The 21,808-nt window shown below is 28.0% G+C and overlaps 1 protein-coding gene across 1 annotated transcript in view; it reads right to left on the bottom strand.

Moving 5' to 3' along the window:
* Nucleotides 1-201: 201 nt before the first annotated feature.
* Nucleotides 202-21,808, bottom strand: part of P5CDh1 (delta-1-Pyrroline-5-carboxylate dehydrogenase 1) — a 29,402-nt gene continuing 7,795 nt past the window's right edge. Inside the window, exons 2-14 of the mRNA XM_067274297.1 lie at nucleotides 16,927-17,125; nucleotides 16,523-16,570; nucleotides 11,696-11,851; nucleotides 11,480-11,560; nucleotides 11,346-11,414; nucleotides 9,188-9,262; nucleotides 7,226-7,413; nucleotides 4,525-4,598; nucleotides 4,272-4,420; nucleotides 1,963-2,141; nucleotides 1,697-1,885; nucleotides 1,236-1,354; nucleotides 202-1,157 (exon numbers count right to left, since the gene is read on the bottom strand). Of these exons, the coding sequence (XP_067130398.1) occupies nucleotides 1,042-1,157; nucleotides 1,236-1,354; nucleotides 1,697-1,885; nucleotides 1,963-2,141; nucleotides 4,272-4,420; nucleotides 4,525-4,598; nucleotides 7,226-7,413; nucleotides 9,188-9,262; nucleotides 11,346-11,414; nucleotides 11,480-11,560; nucleotides 11,696-11,851; nucleotides 16,523-16,570; nucleotides 16,927-17,125 (1,642 nt within the window). The 3' untranslated portion in view covers nucleotides 202-1,041. The remainder of the gene's footprint in view (nucleotides 1,158-1,235; nucleotides 1,355-1,696; nucleotides 1,886-1,962; nucleotides 2,142-4,271; nucleotides 4,421-4,524; nucleotides 4,599-7,225; nucleotides 7,414-9,187; nucleotides 9,263-11,345; nucleotides 11,415-11,479; nucleotides 11,561-11,695; nucleotides 11,852-16,522; nucleotides 16,571-16,926; nucleotides 17,126-21,808) is intronic.

Below are 21,808 nucleotides of genomic sequence, written 5' to 3'. Positions count from 1 at the left end.
CCTCTCGTAAGTTATGGCTTTAAGGCCCAAGTCTAATTCCAGTTCCAAGCCATTCAATTATATCAAAAATTTTTCAGTTATATTCTTAGAACAAAAGAAATTCCTTTAATCATTAATTTCAGAAACATCATCTAATTTATAACTTTACATGTTTAAAATTTAAATGATTAATATTTTCAAATTAAAAAAATAACAATAAAATAAACAATTATTCCTTTTAATCTCTTCATTGTACACATTTGCTATTAAAATTGTTAACAGCAATACTACAGACTGCACATATAACAACTGATTATTTAACAGAGTATTCTATTCTCCACTTATGACCCACTTACAAAGTTATCAAACTAAAAACGTTCTGGAAGATATACTGTTTGTTAATTTGTTCGGAGAATTTTTGCTTGTTAGAGTCGAAACTCAAATCAATAAACTGACTAGAATCTCGTTTGTCAAAAATATAAATTTTCCGGTAAACGCTTATATAATTATACGGGTTTCTTGTTGAATTATTATATATATTCTGTAGCATATGAAATTAACACACATTCTATCAAAGTGAAAGTAATTTTTTTTTCTGACAGATCATCAAGTTTTCAATTTATTTTAACACAAAATGAAAACTATGATAAACTTTTTTAATCCAAACAGTGAATAAAATTATTAACATGTTAAATTCTTCTATATAATTTTAAAATATAATTACAAGCACTTACACAGTAAGTGTTATTGTGTATACATTATATGTAGTCCTAACCACACATGTATATAAATTTATGTCATTTCCGAACAGTTGTAAAAAAAAAAAAAAAATTATGTATGTTTGATACTGGTTTATACATATAATAAATCAATTTTTTTTAATTCAATTTATGTGAATAGATGAAATTAATACAAAATTTTATAAAATAATTTGATTTTTTTTAAAAAAATTAACTATGCAATTGTTACTCGACAATTATTTGTTATACTATCTTATAAAACTGTCGATACAAATCTTTCGTTTTTGTCTAAACAGAAACAATATTTGTACGTTACTGTGCTTTACTTAGACATTTGTGGATATTTCCAGTCGTTTACGGGAACGAATGTTTGTTTTATCACTTGGGGTGACGTCCATCGAATTAAGTAATGAGGTCCGCCTGCTTTGTCGTTTGTTCCTAAAAAGAAAATCCAAGTTTTATTTCATGTTAAAAAATAAAAAACAACATTACGATGAATGCAGTTTTAAAATTTACCAGATAATCTGCCACCTCCAAAAGGTTGTTGACCAACTACAGAACCTGTTGATTTATCATTGATATAGAAATTTCCTGCTGCCATTTTCAATTGTTCTGTAGCTTCTTCCATAAATTTTCTGTAACAGTAAGAATTAAATACTGTACTTTTAAAAATATAAAATACAGAAAATTTAAATTTAAAACATTATTTTAAGTAAAAATATTAAATAAATAAATAATTTTTGATATTATACATGAAATTAACAAAAATAAAATTAAATTATGTTTTAAATTTCAAAATACTGTGTAACAAGTATTATTGAGATAAAAAATAAATATTAATTAGGAATAATAAAGTTTAATACTTTAGTTATAAACAACAACCAACAATATGAAAATCAAAGTCATACACCTACAATTTAATAAGAAATTAAATTTTTTTAAGTTTAACATTGCATATGAAAAGAATCTACACTTACTCATCTTTAGTAAATAATGATCCTGTCAGTGCATAAGGAGTGCTTTCTTTCACTAAATTCAAAGCTTCAGTTACATTTTTTTCAGGATATACATAAATGGAAACAACGGGACCAAATAATTCATCTTTCATTATTTTGTCTGTTGGATCTTTAGACTGTACAATTGTTGGATCAATAAAATATCCCTTACTGAAAAATATAAATTTATTCATTTATCACTCTAAAAATAAGTTTTACTATTTTATAATATTTAAAACAATTATAACCTATCATCACACTTTCCACCAGCTAAAATCTCTAATTGTGATGATGATTTTGCATGATCAAGATAACTTTTAATTCTTTTGAAAGAATTTCCATCTATGACTGCTGACAAGAATGTATCATATTCCAAAGGCGATCCTAATTTTAATTTCTTCTGCTCTTCTAAAAGTCCCTCTTTGATCTGAAAGATATTTTTTTCAATAGAAAACTTCAATCTAGAACAAATGATTGATAAAATTAAATAAATCATTTAATTTTTTCTTAACAGTAAAATCATGTTATATATATTATTATTTATTTATTAATTTTTTTGAAAGTGCATTAACAAATAAGATTGATGTTCTGATTACAGCTAAAATAATTCTTAGTGTAAAGAAAAATTGGTTAATAACAATTTAGTGTGTGCATTTGATATGCCATTTCCAAGTCAGAGTGATGAAACAATCTGTGTAAAATTGTGTTGTTACCTTTAGATTTACTTACACAATAAAATCTAACCTCAATATACCATCCTCTTATAATAGCACCACACTTTGATGGCCAGATGGCCAAGCAGTCAAGACGGCAGCCTACCGCTCTGGGGCACCTGGAATCAAATCAGGACTGGTCGAAAAAACCTCAGGAATTTTTGGGGGATGCGTCTGGATAAGTCGGGCTCCGTCCCTCACCGAACGACCACCTCATTGTGGGCCTGGCCAAACCCACAATGGACTTGCTAAAAGAGGCCCTCTTAGTGCCCACAGAGCAGAAAGAATTAAAAAAAAAAAGCACCACTCCTGAAGTGCAAATGAATACTTGTGAATGAATCTTTCCTATAATAAAGAACTCTAGTATCTATGACTCACTAAATGTACAGTTTTGCATTGCAAATGATATTGGTCAAACATGTGACTTTCACTCTCCCAAGCTGAAACTTGTCACTGCAATTTGAAAAAATTGCAGACGTATAAATTCCCACTGTCGTCTGTTCATCAGTCTTTCCTTAATCTTGAGAACGGAGTTAGATAGATGAAAGACAAGACCAGATATGGAAATCTTAGGGGCAGAAGGTTCCAATTAACTGTATACAAATTTCCGATGCAAACAGGAAGTCGCATTATTTCAATTCAAAACTTTTTCCCTGAAAGCAGTTAATAGATGACCAGTATGACTCTACTGCTATCAAAAAAATATGTACAGGGGCAAGACACTCATTGCTAATTTGAGGTGGAGAGCATATATTTTAAATTAAATAAATTAAAAACTGTAGCCCAGCTTTGTGATGTCGTCACAATAAATAATTGCTTGTTCTTAGTTACATTTTGTCACCAATAAAATTACTTATATATATATATAACTTATATATAAAAACATGATGCCAGCTATCCTTATGTGTTTTTAGGAACCCAAGTGTCTTGATGGGAGCTGTTTGAATGGAAAGACAACTTTCAGTTCTTTGGGAAGACTCACATTTTGCTCTCACTTTTCTCATAAAGGCAGGCATTTGGTCATCTAGAATTTCAAGTTCCTATACTTAAATTAAGTATTATTGCAACCCTTTGCCATATTCCTCTTTTCTTCAGATATACAACAGGAGAAAGACAAAAACAACCCAAGAGTTGGCCCATGCAGATCACTGTCTTTAGACATGACTGTGTCACATATCTGTTAGATATAACCTCAAATGTATTTAAAGCCTGCATACATTCTGTTAGTTTTAGTTAATCGTTCATGTTTAAATTCCACTATCCATTATATCACCATTAAACCCAACACATGTTTCCCAAATGTTTGAAAACATTCCACATTTAAATCGGTTTCAACACTCAAAAAGGAACTGATTTGACTTAAATGAATTCTATTCTCTGATTCCACAGCATTCTAAAAGAACTGATCTGACGATGAGATGAAGACATCTTGAGAAGATTTAATCAAGACAAGAACTTAAAAGGTGACCTCTATACTTACATACATAGCAGAGTAGATATTAGTATTTCAACAATACATTTATTTTCAGTATTCTGTATGTGTTCATTATAGATTCTTAAATTACACAAATGTGAAAAAATCCATAATCTGAATTTTCAAATTAACACTTAAATATCCTGAAATTAGAACGTCCATCAGAAACATTTAAATAATACATAAATGACATATAAATAAACGAAAAGTTTTTCTATTATTTAAAAATATCTGACGAAAACAAAGAATACCAACAATATTCAAATAAATATTTGTTTCTGGAAGTGAAGTTTATAATTAATTACTATTAATTTAAATTAAATTAAAAATAACAAATTATCACGATATAAATTTCTTTATATTCACAAACCTTTGGCCATAAATTATCAGGAACATACATTCTAGAACATGCAGAACATTTCTGTCCACTGTATCCAAATGCTGCTCTAATGGTTGCTCCAACTACTGATGCAACATCAGCAGATGAATGAATAAAATGAAAATTTTTACCACCACATTCTAAATGATTAGAAAAACAAATTATTTTAGTATTAATAGAACAACAACAACAATACATTTTGTCATTAAATTTTACAAAATATTTTAAATCTATATTAAATTACCTCCAACCATTCGAGGAAAATTTTTATAAAGTTCCAAATTTTGAGAAATTTGTTTCCACAGATGACGAAATGTACTGAAAATAATAGATAAATGTCAATTTTTAAGTTAAATAATCTAGTATGTCTTATTAAAAGTAAACATACATACATATATATATCAAATGCCAAATGCACATTTTTGAAATGCTACAAGCTATTATTAAAGCCAAAATGTTTAGGCAATTCTTCTTTTGCCATTTTTCATTGAAGTAGTTCTTTCTACTTCTTTAAATCTGATATAGAAGTTTTATTTCTTATTCAATTCCTATCAAATGCAAAAGTTGAAGTTTGTTTTGTGAGTTTCACAATAACAACCCATTGCTTTCTACTGGATGTCTTAAATGTTTTTCAATTGTTTTGAAAACATCCACATTTTGTGTATGACAGCTTCTAGAAGAATCTTTTAAAAATTTAAAAAGAGCCAATAATATTTGATAGTGTTAACTCTTATTTATGAATACAGTTGTTATTTTTTGCATGAAATTCCTTTATATTTTTTGTGTTATGGAATTGCTAATTCGTCAAGTAACTACATATGTTTCTTCCTATATACATAATTAAATGTATAATTCTATTTCAAGTTTGTTTTAATTGTAGTTTTAAAGTGACAAATAGAAAACACACAATATCAGACATGAAGTAAATTTACTGAAATCCTAGATTTTAAGTTATTGAAATATTCTTGGAACTCTGGAATTAGATGCAAATTTATTGAATTTATGAAAGTTAAACTGGGATGAAAATAAAATCTGACTTATCAACGTATTACTGTATTTCCTGTTTTATACACACCTAACTTAAAGTTATCTTTAATTTTACACCAGAGATAAATTCATAAACAGGTATATAATCCTGTATCTATCTGAATTTATCTCAGAATTGTGACACATGCTAGAAGATTACAACTGAATACTAGTTGTTTCTATTCTACTTCTATCTGTCTAATACACTTTGTTGTATAGAATTTTGAACAATGTAGAGGTAGCTTGTTATGTTTAGACAGGATGGGAATACATAAAATAAGTTATTGTTAATAAATCTAAAAGTGTGTAAAAATTTTTGTAATTGTACAACAATAATTATATTCATTAATGAATATAAAAATGTTCATAAATACAGAATTTTCAATGAATCATTAAAATATTCCAGTAAATTATCTAAGAATTTGTTTTATTAACTCTTGTGAGAATGCACATCATATGACTACTCTTTTATTTTAGGTGTTGAATTTCTCCCTTTATATCCATAACAATCGTGACTTGTCTAATTGCTCCTATTTTCAAATAAAAAATGTATTTGTTTTTACTAGTTTTGCCCACTATTAGTTTGTTTATGAATTAAACATTCATTTTATCTGAACTTGATTTGACTCATGTGACATGTAAACTAATTTCCTCATCATTCCATCCATCAAATGATTAGTTTCATTCTCTTCTGGTTTTATTTTTATATTTGAAACTTGTAATTTTACATCATGTAATGGCATTATGATATACATTCTTAAGTTATATGTAAGGTTTATAACATTGCTTTATTAAGAAAAATAGAAATCAAAGCTTTGATTGATAATGAAAATGAATTATAAAATGATTATAGAGAGGAAAGTCAGCATTATTTGGATATCAAAGAAACTACAGATTCAAATGAGTCTTCAGAAAATAATCTGAAATTTCAAATTCACACAATATAAATGCAAAGATTTGACTATTACATGGGAAAAAAGCAGTTATAAAACGTACACAGTGACTTGTTCACCAGGTATTGCAGAAAATGTTTTTTGGATGTTAAATCTATAATTGATTTTTGTCACTGAAGATATCAAATTATGACCTATCAACATACATCATTTATTCATTTTTATAATTTCCAGCAACTATTTGATGTTTTTACAATGGTATTTGAAATGAAAACTATAATAAATGTCAAAAATATGTCAAGAACACATCACTCTTTATGTCAAATCTGTAATTTTGGTAAAAAACAACATGAATAATTCAATATTACAGTTAACGAAAACTTATAACAAATAATAAGATAAGCATTTAACAAATTGAAAAAAACAACATTAATTTAAAAACATACAAAGTGAAAAGTAATAAAAATAGCCCTACCATAAGCAACATATGTTATAAAATTATCTGACTTCACAAGGATGAAGTAAAAAAACATCTGATGTTTATTAGAAAATCTATTGAAATTTTATTACAGCACTCATGTAATAATAATATACATTAAGTGATATATTACATAACATTTTCAACTTTTCAATCAACTTTTATCTACATTAATGTAAAAGAAAGTTAGATTGAAATTTTTAAAATCATGAGACAGTAAATTAATTTATATGTTATATAATTGTTATGATTAACAGTATTTTAATGAATAACAAAAAAACAATTTTATTTTCATTTATTAATTGCTTAACAATAATAAATTTTAAAAAAGTTTAATATCTTCATAATTTTCATTAAAAATTACTTTCTTACATATAATACTTCAAAATATTTTTGCATTTAAAATTAAAATATTGAAGAACAAATTATCTGAAAGTTTTTGTTCTTCCTACACCTAAAACTTAAACTACAGCTGAGAAAAACATTTTATATGAAGATAAATAATATTAAAAGAACAACAGTTAATGAAAAGAATGGTTGTAACTTACGCTACACTTCCAGTAAAATTAATCCCAGCTAAAGATGGATAAGAAGTTATTGTATCACCAAATGTTTTTCCTTCTGTAGGTATGAAATTAATAACACCTGGTGGGAATCCAGCTTCTTGCAAGACTTTCATAACAACATAATTAGATAACATGGCAGTATCAGAGGGTTTCCACATTACTACATTACCCTAAATTAAAATTCATCCACTTAAGCTCTCAGTGTATTGATATTTTAAAGTATAATGAAGTACTTTTTAATTAAAATAAAATTATAGATCAAATAATTAAAATAAATTTTTTTATTATTATTTTGTTTTTAATTATTCAGTTTTAGTTTTTCCTTCAAATTCAAATATTTAGAATTTTCTGTGCTTAAAGGCTTTTCTTCACTAAAATATTTCAATAATAACTAACTCTATTTGTACTTAAATTCCTTGTATGAATAAAAGTGAAATACAAATGGAAGAAAAAATTTTATAGATTACTAAAATGTATTTCCACATATCCATTATTATTGTGGTAATATTGATGGAGTGTTTCTTAAACAGCATATATACCAGTGCCTAGCGCTATGCCAGACTGGGGTGAAGGCATAAGCTGTTATATTTATGCACTGTTCATGTATTTATCTGTGTTTAGAAATTTCCTGACTAACATGTTTATAAATGCAACCTTCTATAGCATGATTTATGTGCTGTTGTGAACTTCTAATGTTTCAAGACTTTTATGTAGTTTATGTTGTATGATGTCTGTGCAAAAAAGATACTTATTGTACCAGAATTTCCTATCTCTTTTCCGCAGATGCTTTATTTCATGGGTTAGTTCTTAGTGTTTACTAAGTTTTCTGGTGTAAGTATTTTGTATGTTATGAGTATTTGGAACAGCTATGTCTATGATGTATGTGATTTTGTTTCATTTATTAATTAATGTGGTCTGGTCTGTTGAGATGGATTGTTTTATCTGTGATTAGGGTGTGATCATAGTATATTTTGTGTATTGTTTTCTTTGATTATCTGAGTACATTTGTAGTATGGATTCTGAGTATACAAAAGTTTATGTGCAAGCTTTTGATTATACTTGCTATTTGTATATGTCAATGTAAGCAGTTAGTTTATGTAGTATTAAAAGCTTGCAACCAGTTATGATTTACTGTATAGTGTTGTGCATGATGTGGCATTCCCTGCAAGTATTGTCTGTGAATGGTTTTTCTTTTCAGATGGGTTTTCTGTAGTATCTTGTATTTATGAATTGTCTTATATGGCAATCCCCTTCCATCTCTCCAAAGAGGTTTCCAGTCAGCCAGCAGTTTGATGCAGTTCTGTCAACATGATCCTGGTTAAGACTGCCTGGGTGCATACCATGAACATCCTTCCAAACCCAAGACTGTGTTGATATCTGTGCATTTTGTGCACTTTATTAGAACAAGGTGAATGCTGCATAAGTTTAAGGATATACTGTTTTTTGTCTTCAAGGGTTACTACTTATGCAACTGTGATGTTTTCTGTAGAAAAACTTCTGCTGTGTCTGCATTTATTTGTGGTAAAGATTTACTTTATCTGTGAGGCTTTATCCTTCTTTTTTATGAGGAAAAGTCAGTAATTCTGCAGAGAACTTAGAATGCTGTTATGTTTTGTTAATTTTTGTGTTTTCCTTTGGAGTTGTTCTAGTTATATGTATGTTATATTCATTTAAAGTTACATGTTATAGTTCAACACATAACTTCAAACGAATTTGTCAGTATTGAAATGACATATATGATTATTACTTTAAATGTGTGTTTTGCATTCAGCTGTGTTCTTAGTAGAGAGTTTAAATTGCTATTGCACTCTTTTATTAGAATATTCACAGATTAAACAAAGACTGAGTTTTTTATAATAGGGATTTTATGAAGTAAGAATTTATTTATAAAATAAATTAAACAATATTAAAACAAAACATTATTAAAAATAAAGCAAATCATACCATTAAAGTAGGAGCAGATGCAAGATTTCCACCAATAGCTGTGAAATTAAAAGGAGATATTGAAGCTATAAATCCCTGAAAAATAATCGTTAATTATTATTATTTAATGAAAGTTTTATAATTATTAATTTCATTTAAATTTTATTAAAAATCAGAATAAATATTTTCAAAGTATCTTACAAAATAAATAAATTTTTGGACTGCAATTTGAACAAAATTGTACCTTTAAATTCCCAGTGTCGTCCATCTGTCTGTCCTTGCATAATATCAAGAATGGAGTTAGAGAGATGAAAGACAAGACCAGATATGGAGAGCTTAGGGCACGAGCCCCCAATTAACTATATATGAACTTCCAATGAAAACTGGAAGTTGCATTATTTCAATTCAAAAATTTTCCCCTGAAAAGAATTGGTTAGATGACTGGCACAACTCTAATGCTAACAGGAAAAGTATGATGTACAGGGGAAAGAACACTCATTTCAGGTAGCAAGCATATATTTTAAATTAAAATTAAAAATATAATTAAAAATTGCAGCCCAGCATTGTAACAATGTCACAATAAATATTTGCTTGTTACATTTAGCATTCAAAATGTTATAAAAATATATGTAATTTATTTATTATTATAGCTTCTTGACCTTTTTTCCTTTTATTTCATTCTTATATAGCTACACATTAGGCTATTGGATTTATCCCACCAAGTTTAAGAAACTTGACTTGGGCTTTCATTTTATTTTTAATAAATTCCAACTCCAATATGTATATTTTGGGTTTTCCCACCTTCTTCAGTTGAAATAATACATTTAAAACAATGTAAAAGATTTTCTCATAAAACAGATTTTCCTTCCTTTAAAATACAATCTTGTAAATAAGCAGTATTTTGTTAAATTTTTCTTTAATTTTTCCACAAATTATAATTTTTATCATGTCATTTCTTAAAAAGTAAAATTAACCCAGTATTACATTAAGGAACAGTGTATGTGTACTCAACCAGAATGCACAAAAATTACACATTTAGGTAATTCAAATGAAGTGTGTGATGAAATGCCACACACTGAAAAGTCTAATATTATCTTTCAATTTATTGCATTTGAAATGATATGGTGACCAGATACTTCTAAATATGTTTCTACTTGCATGTATTGTACAGGACATATATTTTAAGCACAATTAAGTATTATATAAATAATAATAATAATAATTATTGTTGTGTTAATTAATTAATGTGGTATTTATTATTATAAAATAAACAAGACATTATTTAACACCTTTACTTATTACTGTTTTCCATTGTAATGTATATATACATATACTTTGAATTTTTGAGTTTGAGGTTGTCTCATTCTTGATCAACTATCGAAATTCTACTGTATATGAATTACAAAATTATAATTGTTGTTTATCTGAATAAATTATTAATAAGTATATTTACTTGTTATAAAATAAAATAGCTCAGATTTTAAATGTTATAACTAACTATTAAAAAAGTTCATTAGGTAAATGTAAAGATAAAATAAAAAGTAATTTATACAAACATACTCCAACAATAAAATCTATATCAACAAATTTTTACTTGTTATATATCAAATTAAACAAGAAAAAAGATCTCTAACATAGACTAATAATAAAAACCATAAAGTTATTTTCAAACATGCACAATTTAAAAAAAAATATCAACAAAGGACAGTCCACTGAAACATTTCACCTAAAAATCATCAGAGCCAAATGTGTTAAATAATTATGTAACATGTTTTACATAATCTAAATTTGTAGATTTTCTAGTATTACTTAATTTTCGTTTTAGTTAAACATTCCTTAATTTAAAATACAATCATAATGTCTTGTTTTATTTAAAATAATTTATTAAAACATTGTTTAATAAACAAACTATTGTAATTACAAAATGTTCAATGAAAAATAGCCATAAAATAATGTTTTATTATTATATTTTCCCAAAAATTTTTGGTGAGAAATAATTTTAGTGTCGTGTTTTCACATTTTCAATTTATGATCATCCTAATGTAACCATTTTTGTTTTGTAAAATTTTATCACTTTCCCAAAAAATGTAGCAGTATTAACTATTATAAAGAAGCTTCCTATTTGCAAACTATTACTAACTTATTCTATTTTCAGTAAAAAGAAAACAAAAATATTTACCTCAATTCCTCTATGGCGAAAAGAATTCTTACTTTCTTTAGTTGAAATTGGTTGGTATTTTGTAAGTTCCTGAAATAATAAAACAAATTATTTATACAGAAAAAAAACAAAATTCTTTTATGAAATATTTTTACCTTTGCAAAAAATGCATTAAATCTGAAAAAGTCTGCTAATTCAGCTGCTGAATCAATTTCTGCTTCATGTACTGTTTTTCCCTGAGAGAAACTTTGAATAAAATTTCTGCATATGAAAGTGACATTTAAAACAAAAGAATTAATAAAGTACATATCAAAGTTGAACATTGATATGTATCTATATTTGTTGTTTTTGCATAAAAGGCAATATCATACCTGTCCTAACATTGTGGCTGCATTCAAATCCATTCTATATTTTCCACTTACTAAATCACCAGCTTTAAGAAATAATTTTATTTTTTCAGATATAGGAACAGCTTCCCAATCCCTTCGAACTTGAAGATTCTTCTCTATTGCTTTCTTAATGATATCCTGTAAGCATTTTTAAATAAAATAATGTATGTATATACACTTATATTTTTTCATTTCAAAAACAAATATTTATAATTTCTGCAATATCTTTTATATGTATTTAATATAAATTTTTCTATTATGTTTTTTTTGACAAAAGCATTTTATCCACCATTATATTTATAATAAAGTATTTAAAGTTTTGAATGATAAAAAGCATAAACTGATAATTCCTTGATTTCCATTGTTAAGCACAAATCTAAATTTCTGTAATCAAAAATAACGTTACAAGATCCACAGTTTAAAAATCAGAAATTGTTAAGTGTAACTCTAATGACGATACACTAATGACCCAGATTGGCAACACTTATTGGTTACATTGATGTGTACAAATGTCATAATTTAGAAATGCTACAAATGTCCCACAAGATTAGAAATGTGGTCTTGCAAAGAAGCCCAAGAAATTATTCAATTTTTGTAGGGCCTCTGCTGAAATCAAGCTCAAGTTATATAGAGACATCATCATCTATCATACAGCCTGAATCTTGTCTCTTCTGATTTACAAGTTTTCTGTATTTGATGCAGCTGCCATTTCCCTACTGATAAAAAAAATACAGCAATGTTGTGTAACCTTCCCAGCTGTTATAAAACTTTATTAAAAATACCTGTGGGTGCCGGGAGGTGGACGAAGTCTCGTTCCTCCTTTTTTCAGCTCACAGGTCCGTTAGACCTGCCCACGTCAAGATGGCGGTTCGGATGAGTTACGCGTTACATGAGTGGAGGAAGTGGATGGGTCCGACGATAGAGCGGCGGTGACGATACCCGAATAAAAGACATAGCCAACGGATAATAACAACAACAAAAATTTATTTAAGCTAACGATATAATTACAGAAGAGACGCGTGACGGTCGCCTCTTTTCAGATCCACGGAGGGAGAGTTTACATAAATTCGGGTCATACCTCGTGATCCGGGTCGGTCCTCTAGGTCAATGTATTCCGTGGATTTCGGGCAGTTCCCCTCGATTTTGCACACACACAGTCAAAGTGACAGAATGTAACCGGCCCCCGTCCTCTCTCATCGCCCTTTTATTGTCTCGGTCACGTTTTGCAGTTTCGCCAACCAGCGTTTTTTGACTCTTGTTCCTCCTGATTCATATTTTCTCCATGGGAACCAAGCAATAAAATATTTTATTATTAACGGGTTGGTTCCGGCGGGTTCGAATTTTCACATACCTTTTATAATATTAATTATAATAAAAAGGCAGAGACTTAATTTTGAGGGTGGAGATGGTATTGTAAATGCCAATAATGATTAAAATTTTCATACATCCAACCCCATTTGAGATTTGGCACATGATCCCATCTATCTCCCCATCCCTCTAACTTTAATTACCAAAATTTAATAACATCAATGCCCCTTATATACAAGTTTCCACACCAAATTGTTTCTTAAACTTCACTCTCCTACTGACTATTGAATGAAATAGACACCAACACCAACAATTTTTCCCTACTTTGACTTTTTGAGTTCAGAAGATCTCAAAATGTAAAAATTTAAAAAAAGGCCAGAAGATCATATTTGACAGAATTCCAATACTTTCTTGTGTTATATATCAGGTCAGTCCATAAGTCCATGTGCATTTTTATGACCTTGAGAAAAATCTTGTTTTGCTGTTAAAAATGTCAGTCTAATGTGATAATTTTTACACTGAAGTGTTAAATTGGATCTCATTCATATAATACTGTTCAGAATTGTGAACATTTCAGTTGTTTATTTTCATTAAAATGGAAGTAACCTACGAATATAAAAGACATGTTTTATACTTTTTATTTTTAAGTGGTGAGAATGCTACAAATGCAGCCAAAAAAATAAATACTGTACATAATCAAATCGTAATTAGTGCAAGGACTGCGCAGAAGTGGTTTGAAAGATTTAGAAACAATGATTTTAGTGTGGAGAATAAGGCTCAGACTGGAAGACCCGTTGACTTTAATGATGATGCTCTCTCTGCACTAGTTGAAGCAGAACCACCTTTAACAGTTGATGAAATTCTGGAATGTTTAAATTCATCCCATGGAACTGTTCATAGACACCTACAACAAGTCGGAAAAGTTTCAAAGCTAGGAAAATGGATACCACATGAACTGTCAATAGCTAACTGACAACGTGTAAACATTTGCACGTCTCTTTTATCCCGTATTGCTTTAGAACGTTTTCTTGGTAGGCTGGTTACTGGAGATGAAAAATGGATCCTCTATAATAATGTGACGAGAAAAAGACAATGGATGGATCGCGACAAGCCAAAACCAACTGCAAAAGGTGGGTTGCATCCAAAAAATTCTTTTGTCTGGGGGGATATGTCAGGTGTAATTCACTTTGAGCTGTTAGAACCTAATCAAACAATTACAGCTCAAATGTATTGTGAGCAATTAGAGCGTTTAAATGAAAAATTGAAAAAAAAAATCGACCGTCGTTAGTGAACAGAAAGCAGGTTCTCTTGCAGCATAACAATGCCAGACCACACGCTGCAAAAATAACTGTACAGAAACTTGAAAGCTACAACTGGAAATTTTACCTCATCCACCATATTTTCCAGATATTGCTCCCAGTAATTATCATCTTTTCCGCAGTTTGCAGAATTTTTTAAAAGGGAAAACTTTTGAGGATGAGAACAATGTAAAAAAGGCTATTTCTGAATATTTTGATTCAAAACCGAAATCATTTTACGAAGACAAGATTAAAAAGCTACCATCAAGATGGCAAGAAATTGTACAAAATAATGGTGAATACATTATAGATTGAAATAAAATTTAATTAAAATTTTTTGCTGCTTTTTTTGTAGATAAAAATACGCACGAACTTATGGACTGACCTGATACATAACATCCAGAAAAGTAAAATAAAAGCTGTCATTCCTGGATCACTACAGCAACAGAGACAAAATATTCTGAAAATGTTACATGTTGTAATAAACACCTGAACAATATCTGGATGATTTTGTTGAGAAATAGCATATTATTTAAAGCTAAATCTGTGTTTTCATTTCCCAATAACAGTACTTGGTGTGTTATTCACTTTGTAAAGTTACTTTTTTTTAATTATCTCCACATAACAGCATTTTCAGCACAGCACAAATGAAACTACTACTACTAAAACTACATTTTTGAGAAGTTTAGAAAAACAGAGAATTATGGAGCTAAATTTATTTACCAATCATTTGCATTGAATTTTCTATTTTATGTTATATTATGATAAAATTGAATTTACTATAAAGTTCCAAAAATACACTTAATTTTGTATACACTATTTTATTCATAGAGAAAAGGATACATTATCAAAATACCATCTTATTTAAAAATGTCATGTCCAAATTTCTAAAAGTTAACATTTTATCAATTTCTTAATTGCTAACTTTCCTTTCATAAACAATTTCTTTTCGTTCATTATGCTTATTTATCATCATTTTCAGTCAAATTCATAAAAAAATTTATGCTTTTATATTGACCAGTTCATAATTTTTGTCTGTAGATGCAAAATACAGAAATCAGACAGAAATATTATTATTCCAACAGTTCAAAGATAAGACAGATTTTAAATATGTTTATAAATTGTATTTGGTAAAAAGAATATTTCTATAAAATTGAATCCAAAGTTTATATATATTATTTTACATATAAATTAAGAAATCATTGCCAGTAAAATATGTTAGGACTGTTTTTAAAAATTAAACCAGTCATACTTAATACAACTGCTCAATTACAATCAAAATAAAATCAATTTTATGTCTTTAAAGATGCATTATAGTTCAATCAATAACTTAAATGTTATTTTTCATCACTAGATCTTTAACTTAACAATGATGGATGTTTTTGGATTTAAAATACTTATCAGGTTGTATCCATTAAGTTATGTAGAAATTTTAATTATTATTTAGAAAACTGCATAAGAAAATTATATTATTAATCCATAAATTATTCAATTACACAAATATGATTCATTTTTCAGTATATAATATTTCATTCATTTCAAAATAAGTAATATAAAAAGATTAAAAGAAAATAATAGCCATTTCCTTATTAATAGAGATGATAAAAATCATAAATAAAAAGGACAATTTAACAGATTTGATTAAAGAAGTGTGAATCATAAAATGTTACGACCTAGATGAGATCTGTTGCAACATTTAACTATTTTATTATTTAAATAAGAAATTTAATTTTACTTAATAAACTATAAAAAATATTCTTATAGATATATTTAATAAATTAAACATAGAAAATTTAATTGTAGTAGTAATATAAATGTATAGCAAAAAAATTTCATTGCAAGAAAATTAAGAAGTTAAGAGAAAACAGCTTTAATGAAATGAATTACACAATTTTAGTAAAATTGTTTTAAGAATAATTTATACAGAGTACGTTCCCTATTTTCATAATTGTGATTTTCATAGTTTTATTGTTCTTTTCCATTCTTATCCATAAAAATAATAAGTTAAATAATTATATAAAAATTTTCTTATGTCAAAACAGTGCATTATTAAAAGTCTTGAATATAAATAAAATGTATGTGTTAATGAAAAACAAGTTGCTACAGCTTGAAGGCAAACATAATAAACAATAATCAGTAATATAACTAATTTAAATATAATTTTTGTGTGTATTGAAAAATATATAAATTAAATATAGCTTACTGGTGAAGCCCAATAATACTTGGCAATTTTTGAAGAATGATCAAATGGCTAAAATAAAAATAAAAAAACATCACTTAGTTATCAAATAGTCAATTTCAATAATTATTAATGTAAGCAATTTTAGAAACAAATGTAAAATTTATGTATTTTGCATTTTAATTTTAAAATCATATTTATTTCATACAACTTCTTTGCTAAACAATAACAAATATGTAAGTATGTAATAATAAAAATTTGATTTATCATACAAATATATTGTTTTAAAATTGAAAACAAAACATCTTGATTAGATTTAGTTAATAACCAGGCAGTTTTATCTTTATATAAAAAAAAGAATGTGTCTATGCCAAAATATTGCATTTGATTATAAACATTGAAAACTATTTTATAAAAGTTTAACTTACCATAACTTGATATTGCACATTATTTGTTTTAATTTCTTCTCCTCCAATAATGATGGGTATTTCTGTGCAGTCATTTTTATACTTCTTTAATGCAGCTTCCAATTCTTTTTGTTCCTTACTGCCTTTTTCATATAGATAATTTTTTTCATTTTCCACAGTAAAATCATCTACTGATGCAACTGTTTGGATACATCTTAATCTATAAGGAAAAATAAATTATGAATATCATAATGTAACTTTCAAAACAATATAAATTCAAGATTACATCAACGATTTCCATATTTTATGACAATTTAAAGTATTTCATGAAAATGTTTAGTATGTATCTTTAAAGGCTACTCTTATAAATTTAATACTGAATTTATGTTGGAAACACTATAGTTCTAAAAAGAATTAAAGGTATTATATAATTTCATTTAACTCTATTCAAAATAGTAAACAACAACAACACAACACCGGGGTATAGTAAACAACAGACCCTATGAACTGATGACCAGTGTGCAACGAAAAAAGAAAAAAACAAAAGAGAAAGTTGACTACTAACATTTTTGAACTTCCCTGAGTTCTTCAGGTGTTAAAAGGAATTCTGATGGAACATAAAACATTTGGAATATGAATATTAGTGAATCATTCATATCCGACGCTCGAGAAATATTTTTCACGTTATACATGTGCATTCGTATGGCTAGCAGATGTTGACACTTAAACATCGATGTCAGTAGCCTGGCAGGCACTGATTGACACCGATGTTTAAATGTCAAGATCATGTCAATTGTAACATGACAAATATTTCTTGAGTGTCGGATTTCAACAATTAATCAAATATTCGTTTTCCAAATGTTTTATGTTCCATCAGAATTCCTCTTGACACCTGAAGAACAACTCAGGGGAATTCAAAAACATTAGTGGAAGTTTACCACTAACTGAACTTTCTCTTTTGTTTTTTCGTCACACACACAGGGTATGTCGTCTATTCAAAATTTTGTAGTTTCTGGGCAAGATTTCAAAACAGAATGTAGAATAAATCCTCATTTTTAACAATTACATACGATATATATATATATATATATATATATATGATATAATCTCTGAATAGACACTGTCGAGACCAAGAAGTTTGTCCGCTATTTGAAAGTACATGCTGGCGGCTATAATGTATCTTAATCTGGTGATCATATAGTGAATACAATGGATTATGAAAACATCAAATTTGCATTAGGAATAAGAATATACCAAAAAGCATGCATAGTATATATAATTAAAATATATATATATACAGTATATTATTGATATTTATTTTTTCAGCTGTAAAAATCTCATTTTAATTGAATCTCTTTTGAATGTCTAGTTATGAAAGCAATTTGCTATCCACTTCAAGAGGTGGACAAAATATTTATAACATTACATTTAAAATGTTATACTTACAACGTCATTTATAAGTGACTAATAAAAATTGATACAAGGATTTGTCTGCTTTGTAGTTATCAAGTAGGTGTAACTTTTCAAACATTTTTGCTTTTTTCAGTAATTGATTTATTAAAAATTACACTTTAGCAACCACAAAGCTGTTAAAATGGTTACAACAGCATTTGTTTGGTGAAAGTTCAAAAGTTGTGTTAAGAAGGCAATCTGCCAACCACTTTAAAGTATAGTTAGAAAATTTATGATGTGATTTATGATCTTAAGTTTCTTTTTCATTACTACTATAATAAGGCTCTTGTTGAATGAATGAATAACTTTGAAAATGTTTATAGTTTTTTTTTTGTATCATAACCTTCATTCCAACAATAAGACAGGAGTTTAATAACATTAATATGTATAATAATAAATAGTCATTGACAACTTAACCAGAACCTTAAACTTCTCTAACAGAAAAAGAATATTGTCAACTTTTTATAACCTGCCCTTCTCCCCTATTCCTATTTTAAGCCAGTCTTTATTTGACTCCTATGGTCAAAATTTGTTGTCTGAATGAGTATTTGAACTGATTCTTTGTTTTAATTTTAAAATATTTTGTATATAATTTAATTCTTTCATAACATTGAAGGTGGAACATTGCATTTTGTAAGGTTGATTATAAACGATGGCATCCATTATTTAGTGTCCACTATTTAGAAGTAAATATAATAGATATCCTATTTGAAGGGTCTGGGGATTGTAAAAAATGTCTTAAATAGAGGTGTCTGCTATTCGGGAGTGTCCATTAATGAAGATTTCAAAGTAGTGTGTGTGTATATATATATATATATATATAGTTAAAATTTTTAAAATTTCTAGTCATAACTGGGATCATAATTAAGGCATTTCATTTGCCTGAATGTAGAAGTGTTAGAAGTGAAAATATTTTAGAAAATTTTTGTAATTTCTCATATGTTAAATTAATAAACCTAGACTTATCTGGCTAAGTAAAAAAACAAAAATAGAAATTAAAATGTTATTTCTGAATAATAAATATTCATAAACAATGTTGATATTTAATAAATTTATTCATTATGTAAATAATAAAAATTCATTGAGAATTATGAAACATCTTGTAAGAAAAAACTTGAAAAGAATAATCATAATTCAAAAAATTGAGAGGAAAAAAATTCTAACTCGGAACAAAGGTGTCCAATATAATTTAAGATTCGAAACTTATTAAATTTTTAGATATTAATCACTTTATTGCAGCAATAGTTTACAATGTACAGTAAATTAAAAATTGAATGCATAAAGATTAATCAAGTGCTTATATACTTGCTTTAAATGCATTTGTGAAAACATCCGTATCATGCAACTAACAAACTCATGCATCATTACAACAGTTGATTTATAAAATTATAAATATTAATCAAAAAGTATTTTAATTTTTAACAATTTTACACAAAAACTAATTTCTTAAATTCAGTTATTTGAAATGCAGGTCTTTAAATAAAGTCTAGAAGTCTCGTATTCATCATTTATTTCAGTTTTTCCCGACCCGAGTGCCATGAGAGTGCCTGAGGCATGTCATGGAAATATTAAGTATTTTTTAGAATTTTAAATATGCTCCTTTTTTAAAATTTCATTTATTTTTCATTTTACTGCCAGCTGACTGAATGGAAGAGGACGTATTCACAAAAATGCTGACTGTTGCAAAATATGCAGCGTTGGCATACCCCCATGCAAAAGTTGCATACATCTGTGTATGCCAGCCTACCAACTCTTTGGAGCTTTTATAAATGTTGCAGCTTACCAACATAAAGACCAATACTAGCTAGTTCTTTACACATTGATTCAAATAGTCTTTTTATTTTTATAGTATATTTGTGAAATTTGAGTTTGTCACTCTTCGTAAGTTTAACTTCCGTATTATCAAAACTTATTTTAAAATCAACTTTAATTGTGCAGAATATGCAATGTGAGATTTTATTCACTGTCACTTGCTGACAATAAATGCATATGTTTGCACATGATTGCAATATCACTACTATCACTAAAAATGCTTTGGTTATCGAGTTCTTTGTCCACAGATGAAGTTCTTTCTGTGGACTCCTGAACAATGTTAGCAGTTATGTCCTGTAGTACTGATATTACAATGGGATAGTTTTATGAACAAATTCAGTTATGAATGGCAGGGTTCTTATTGTGGCTAGGCCTTTATATAATTCTTTATAAGATGGCATTAACGATTTCAGATCACAACAAAACTTTAAATCTCGTTCCTCGTTAGAATCATACTTGACAAAATGATTACCCAATTTGTTGGCTAGATCAAGACCTTCTTTAATTAAATTTGCATTTAAAACTGGATCTCCATTTTTATTATCATTGTTATTTGGGATCAGGAGTATTAAGAACAATCTCTCTAATTTCATCCTAGCTTCAAACCTTCCTGTCAACAACAATTCGTCGATATCTGCAGATGAAGGATCATCAAATCCTTCTCTGCCAATTAAGTAGGCCATTGTTATGATGTTGAGAAATTCGGTGGTATTAGGGATGACAGGATCTTTGCTTTTGACATATTCTGGCCAAATAGCTTTCCAACAACCATTCAAAGTTGGTCTTCATTCAGCTAACACTAATCCAACTTTATTCACACAATCCATAATTGAAAATTTCTTCCACACATCAATGACAATATTTTATCATTCATTTTGTCCAAAACATACTTCCTGCAATTTTGCTACATAGGTTCTATTTGGCATTCTTTTCTAAAAAACACCACTTTCATCAACATTCCAAACTTGATCAGGAGTGTATCCTCCATCATCTATAATTTTAGCTAATTTTTTTGGAAATTCTTTGGCAGCTGATTCATCTGCAAATGCAGTTTCACCTTTTATTTTAATGTTGTAAAATTCATGTCTGCTGAGGGACCCTGTCATCAAACCTGTACTTGCAGAAAATTTATAGACCTTGTTCACTCAGATGAAGTGCCTGGCTCCATATCTTTAATTTGTTTATAAATTCTTAATACTGTTTTGCTTGATGGCATTTCCATCTACTAGTACTCTTTTTTGTGACATTTCTTCTATCCATATTACCAATGCTTTTTCCATTTTCTCCTTAACAGTATCTCTTGTATAAGATAATGGCTTAGCCCTTAATTTTGTTCCAGAACATACCCTTGGTTTGCATGAAGTTACCATAAGAACTTCCCTTACCTAGTTCTTATGGTAACTTCATGCAAACCAAAATGCTTTCCTACAGATGTTGCTCCTTCACTGGTTTCAAGACAATCTAAAATTTGAATTTTACTATCCGAAGAAATTGTGACAACCCAGGCTAGAAAGAAAAAAAGGGGAACACAGATTTTAAAATTCACATGTAAGTGTTAAATTTTTTTTTCAGCTCTAAACAAAGATAGCAGGAAATAATTGTATTTACCATGGATTTGCTTCCTTTACAAGAGTGACAC

The sequence above is a fragment of the Centruroides vittatus genome, unplaced genomic scaffold, assembly GCF_030686945.1.
Source record: "Centruroides vittatus isolate TY-2023 unplaced genomic scaffold, ASM3068694v2 contig_546, whole genome shotgun sequence".
In the NCBI taxonomy this organism is placed as follows: domain Eukaryota; kingdom Metazoa; phylum Arthropoda; class Arachnida; order Scorpiones; family Buthidae; genus Centruroides; species Centruroides vittatus.
Note: the sequence above shows the minus strand (reverse complement) of the source record. Positions and strands in the feature narration are given on the sequence as shown.